At 40.9% G+C, this 6,304-nt stretch overlaps 1 protein-coding gene across 1 annotated transcript; it reads right to left on the bottom strand.

Moving 5' to 3' along the window:
* Nucleotides 1–643: 643 nt before the first annotated feature.
* CUNH3orf35 (chromosome unknown C3orf35 homolog) lies at nt 644–5,511 on the bottom strand. Its single transcript, XM_021714057.1, is given in 5 exon segments — nt 644–695; nt 697–815; nt 817–883; nt 885–990; nt 5,484–5,511. Coding segments are annotated over 5 exon segments (372 nt in total).
* Nucleotides 5,512–6,304: the final 793 nt, after the last annotated feature.

Genomic DNA, 6,304 nt, shown 5'->3' with positions numbered 1-6,304 from the left:
CCAGCAGGTCAAGGCTGTGGTGGCCGTGAGTGTGCCACTGCACTCCAGCCTAGGCAACAAAGTAAGACTCCAACTCAAAAACAAACAAACAAACAAACAAAAAACTCTAGAAAATGCAACTAATCTTTAGTGACAGAAAGTAGATCATATGTTGCATGGGATCAGTAGTGGGAGGGACAGAAGGGATGGGAGGAAGAAATTACAAAAGGACAGGAGGAAATTTGGGGGAGTATTGGATATATATTGATTGTGGTGATGGTTTCCCAGGTATAGCTATGCCAACACTTATCAAGTTGTATTCTTTAAATATGTACACTTTACATCAATTATACCTTAATGGGGATATTTATACCTTAATGGGGATATTGCTATGTAAATATATATGTGTGTATATATGTGTGTCTGTATATATATATATAATACATGTTCCTTAGATTTATTTGGCCATGACCTTTTCCCCTATTTGCCGAACCTATAACCTATGACCTATTACTCCCGTTTGCCAAACCATGGCGTATTCAATGAGACAGATGACATAGGACTGATCCTGGCTCCACTCTCATACTGGCCGTGCCCTTCAGTAAATGACTTACACTTTCAGAGCCTCAGGTTTGTTGTCTTTAAAACTGAATTGTGGTCAGGATTAAATTAGTGAATACCAAATGCCTGCCACATAGAAGATTCTTGAAAATTTAGCCACCAATCACTCCAGAAATTGAACCAGCCATGTTTATACTTTCCCCAAAGGCATTAAATTTATTTTTCGCTAAAGACACCGGCATTCAGTCATCTTGAGGTTGACGGTCCAAGGGGAAGGATGTTGAAATGCCCAGCACTGCCCTGCAGGCCCATCTGCTCTGCATTAACCAGCCTTTCTCTATTCATGTGTTAAATCTCCTCCAATTCTTGTGTGAAAAATTTGGACACACAATAACATTTTTATCACATTTTCAAAGTCTGGGCTTATTCTGGAAAGTTTACACCTTTTTTCTTGTTGACATTGTTTTCATGTGGATTCAGATTTCTGATAAAAAGCATTTGAAACACTTTGCTGAAAAGATTTAGGTGTAAGTTTGATGAGACAAATATTGCCAAAAAAAAAAAAAGAAGAAAATGAGGTTTCAGAGGAATTGGAACCACACCAAGGGGGGCCTGTGTCATTCACCAGCTGTGTAGGGGCAAGGAGGCTCAGGGTAGTGGTTGGGAGCCAGGCTGGGTGGTATCTCTCCTTCAGAGGTAGAAGTTAAATAATACTGAAAAGAATAACAGAAATCTGCCAGTGTTGGGGTGCAGAAAAAAAAAGTCACCGAACATTACAAAAATAAATACATCATAATAACGATATCGGTTACAATTTCACTGGATGTTATTCGTGTACCTGCTTCACTAAGTGCTATATTGTTTACTTATTTATTTAGATTTTATTTTTTAGTTAGTTAGTTTGATTTTTTATTTTGTGTGTTTGTTTGTTTGGTAAAGATGAGATCTCACTATGTTGCCCGGGCTGGTCTCAAACTCCTGAGCTCAAGCATATGTAATGCCAAAGTGCTGAGATTACAGGTATGAGCCACTGCACCCAGTCAGTGCTATTTTATTTAAACCTCACAACAAGCCTTGAGTTAAATATAGAGTAAGTGAGGACTCTTTCAACCATAAGTGACGAAAAGTATCCGCCTCAAAGTAGCTTCAGCATAAAGGAATTTGTATTGGATATGCCCATTCAAAGTCCAGATTTAGTTCTGGCTTCAAGTGAGACTTGATCCAGTAGCTCCAAAAGATGTCTCCAAACATCAAGACTCTCTCCCTCTCCTTTCTGCCTTCTTACTGGTTTTCTCTTTGGGTGTCATACAGTCAACCCAGGTGTTTCAGGCTATCCTGTGGTGGCAAAAAGGTTGCAGCTGTTCCAGACCTCACATTCTTGCAGAAAAAGAGAGAACAAGTCCTGGAATTCGCTCTCATTGGTCCAAAAGAACACATTACTGTGGCAGAGTAAGAAGTTGATTGGATTAAGTATTAAGGCCTGGGGCTGGGGGCAGGAGTGGTCCACAACCAGGGACAAGGGGGGAGCCCACCCCAATCAAAGCTCCAGTCTGAGAAATGGGAGACGTGGTTTCCCAAGGGAAAAAATAGATAAAGTTAATCATAAAAGGGAAAATGGATGCCAGGGACACATCCAGCAACTACCCACTAGAGTTTTCATTCATTCATTCATTATAAAATGTGCCAAACACTGTTTAGAGGCTGGGGACACATCATGGGACAAAAAAATAAAAATAAAATCTTTACGGCAGATTCTGCTGATGTCCTCACTGCATGTCTCCTTGACCCACTTGCAATCATGTTGGACAGTTTCCATGCACAGGGACTGTGTTCATCTCCCTGCTTCTCCACTAGAAGGCTTTCTGTGGCACTGGGGAAGTTTGCTCAGCCTGTGCACAAGGCAGTCTGGATGTACCAGAGGTTTAGTGCCCCCAGAGACACGTACAGGCAACAATGAACAGGAGGTGGGGACAGTGTTCCAGTTTTCCTATCTGAAGTTAGGAAAATTCTGAAACCAGTTCAAGAGAGCTTCTCGGAGGATCTCCAAAGGACTTTCTGCATCAGTAATGAGCTTATTCGTGCATCCTTTATTGGTTTTACATTCTTTCCTGGTCTTTCTTCCCCAACTCCATTCTTTCTTTTTTCCTTTTTTAATAACAGAAGTAGTTTATTACTCACAGATACTTGGTTCATTGGGAAGGTTGCTGGGGAAATATGCTTAATCAGCAAAGGGGAGCCAAAGAAAGATGGACTTATAGGCTGAGACCTTTACTGGGGTATAGGGCATTACTCAATTAAGAATTCTAATTGGTGGATTTAGAGCAAGTACTCACACATCTCACAGCAACTCCATTTCTTGTACTGCTCAGGATTACCTCCCAAGTGAACAATCTGCACCAAATCTTCTGTCTTGGGGTCTGCTTCCAGGGGTACTCAAACTCAAACCATCACTGTCTTCATAGGCTTACATTCTGGTGACAGGAGGAGATAAATAATCGACAAAATAAATGAGCAAACTACCATAATATTATATGGAAATAGGGGTTGTGGAGGAAAGAGGATAGGAGATGGGCTAGTTACGAGTGCCATATTAAGGCCTCAAGGAAAAGGTGACCATTGAATCAAGGCCTGGAAGAAGATGTGTCAATCAAGCTAAGCTGTGCTACACTCAGCTAACAAGCAACTCCCAGATCATAATGGCTTAAACAACAGAGGCTTATTCCTCACTAAAACAACATGTTCGTTGCAAGTCAGCTGGGACACTGCTCTACACGTGTTCGTTAGTAACCAGCTGAGGAGACATAGCTGGCTGTTCTGGGAGACAAGAAAAGAGAATTCTAGAGGGTCTTCCATTGTCAAGTACAAGCTCTGCCATAAAGTTATACACATCATCAGTTATTCTCATAACTCATTGTTCAGAGCTAGTCATGTGGCCCCACAAATTATAGTCGATGAAGGAAGTACAATTTACCAAGTTGCTGGATGGTAGAGAGCAGAAAATAGTCTGAAGACAGACCTAATAACACTACAGTTCACCCTTCTGATCACCAAATATTCAGACAAAATATACAGACCCTCTTTCTTTTTTAAAAATTTTAATTTAATTTTAAAGTTGTGAGGCACAAGTCAGGATTGCATACATAAGTGATTTAGGTACTGGTGAAGTCTTGGGTCTCTTGGACCTCACTTTGCCTGAATTAGGATCAGGCACTTTCAGTGATGTTTTGTGCACCCCCCCTTCCCCCTGGCAGTATCCCACTACTGCCAATCCCTTTTTTTGTAGTATTATGATAAGTGTTCAGGGTTCACTTATGAGTGAGAGCATGTGATAGTTATTTGTTTCTATGATAGATCACTGAGTAATATAGACTTCAAATCCATATAAGTCGCTGCAGAGTCCATAATTTTGTCCTTCTTTATGCTGCATAATATTCCATTGTGTATGTGTTCCGAATTTTCTTAATGCATTCCACTTTCGATGAGCAGCACAATTGATTTCATATTTTTGCTATTGTAAATAGTGCTGCAGTAAGCATGTGTGCACAGATATCTCTTTTGTAGAATGATTTGAATTCCTCTGGATATATTCCCAGAAGGGGAATTGCTGGGTACAGGCCCTCTTTCTAAGGAGGGGGAAAAGATCATGGCATCAAAGTCAAAGTCTATCAAGGAAATTTGTCTCTACATCAGGTTTTGTTATGGTCTCTCTGGATCCAGAGACATATAAGACAAGTTGTCTGAACCCACCATGAAATACATAATGTATGGATTTCAACAAAAAATGACAAGGCATACTGAAAGGCAAAAAACACAGTTTGAAGAAACTAAGTAAGCATCAGAACTAGACAAATATTGCTTGTTCTCACTCATATGTCGGAGCTGGGGGGGAAGTGTATTTTATGAAGATAGAGCAGAGATAGGTGGTTATCTGGGGTTGAGAAGGAAGGAGGGGGGAAAGAAGAGAGGTTAATTAATGGATACAAATATAAAGCCTTAAAGAAGAAATAAGAACATGTTTAAGATTAATAGGGTGACTATAGTTTACAATAATCTATTGTACATTTCAATAAAGCTAGAAGAGAATAATTTTAATGTTTCTAGCCTAAGTAAAATACAAATATTTAAGGTGATGGATATCCTAATTACACTGATTTGATCTTTATAAATAATATAAATGGGCGGGGCGTGGTGGCTCATGCCTATAATCCCAGCACTTTGGGAGGCCGAGGTGAGAGGATGGCCTGAGCCCACGGGTTCGACACCAGCCTGGGCTACTTGACAAGACCTCATCTCTACAACAGATCAAAAATTTAGCCAGGCATGGTGGCACGTGCCTGTAATTCCATCTACTTGGAAGGTAAGGTGGAAGGATAACCTGAACCCAGCAGGTCAAGGCTGCGGTGGCTGTGAGTGTGCCACTACACTCTAGCCTGGGTGACAGAGTGAGACTCTGACTCAAAAAAATTACAAATTTAAATAAACAAATAAATAATATAAATGTATTACATTTTCACATGTACCCAAAAATATGCATATCTATTATGTACCAATAAAAAATAATTTTTTCTTTAGTCAGATGTTCACTCTGTTGCCCTGGCTGGAGTGTAGTGACACGCTCATAGATACTGCAGCCTTGACCTGCTGGGTTTAGGTGATCCTTCCACCTCAGCCTTCCAACTAGCTGGAACCACAGGTGTGTGCCATCATGCCCGGCTAATTTTTTGATTTACTGAAAAGATGAGATCTTGCCAAATTGCCTAGGCTGGTCTCAAACCCCTGAGCTCAGGCAATCCTCTCACCTCTGCCTCCCAAAGTGCTGGGATTACAGGCATGAGGCCTCACACCCAGCCTAGAAAAAAAATTTTAAAGTAAAGGACAGGGTGGCATCCTACCATGCCAGGCACCCACCACTGAAGCCTGGGCTACATCACCTGCCTACTTGCCTGTGCCACCTAAATCCACACTGGCCATCCTGAGCCAACCACCTTCCTCCGCCCAAGAGGTGGCACAACATCAAGCTGACCTTGCTAATGCTTGTAGCCACGGTACTGAGCATCTTGCTGCTGATGGTGTGTGATGAGTTGGGACATCCGCCATGGGGGAGGGCCACACACCAGCTTGATACAGACCAGCATTTCGTGTGCAATCTTTAAAAATCTAAATTCAATTTTCTGCAGGAATCTGGCAGAAGACACAGAATCTCAGGAGGGAAATCAAGAGCCTTCAGGGTCTGAAACCAGATAAGACACTTCATTCTCTCCACACAGGATCAGACCCACTCCCCAAAGGAGAACACCTGCTGATAAAGACCACTGACAACAGACATAGTCCTTTATTAGTGAAAGTTGAAAGACAATTGCCAGCCTGTCTTTAGTTACTTGACTTTGAAATCTATTAAAGGACTGAAGAACAATTGTACTTGAATTTTAAATGCAAAAACAAAATGAAGGACAAATTGATTTTCTCAGACAAACAAAACATAAGAGAATTTGTTACCAGTAGACTCGACTTGCAAGAAATGTTAAAATTCATCAGAGAGAAGAAAATTATATGTCAGAAATTCAGATATATATAAAAAGAAAGGAAGAGCATTAGAGAAGGAATAAGTGAAGGTAAAATACAGTTTTATTTGTCTTATTCTTAATTGATCTGACAGATAACAATTTATTCAAACTATTAACAACAATGTGGCTGGGCCCAGTGACTCACGCTTGTAATCTCATCACTTTGAGGGTCCTAGGAGGGAGGATTGCTTGAGCCCAGG

This window comes from Carlito syrichta, unplaced genomic scaffold, assembly GCF_000164805.1.
Source record: "Carlito syrichta isolate Samal-C Ts95f unplaced genomic scaffold, Tarsius_syrichta-2.0.1 Scaffold305170, whole genome shotgun sequence".
Taxonomy (NCBI): domain Eukaryota; kingdom Metazoa; phylum Chordata; class Mammalia; order Primates; family Tarsiidae; genus Carlito; species Carlito syrichta.
The sequence above is the reverse complement of the archived record's forward strand: the minus strand, read 5'-3'. Positions and strand labels throughout refer to the sequence as shown.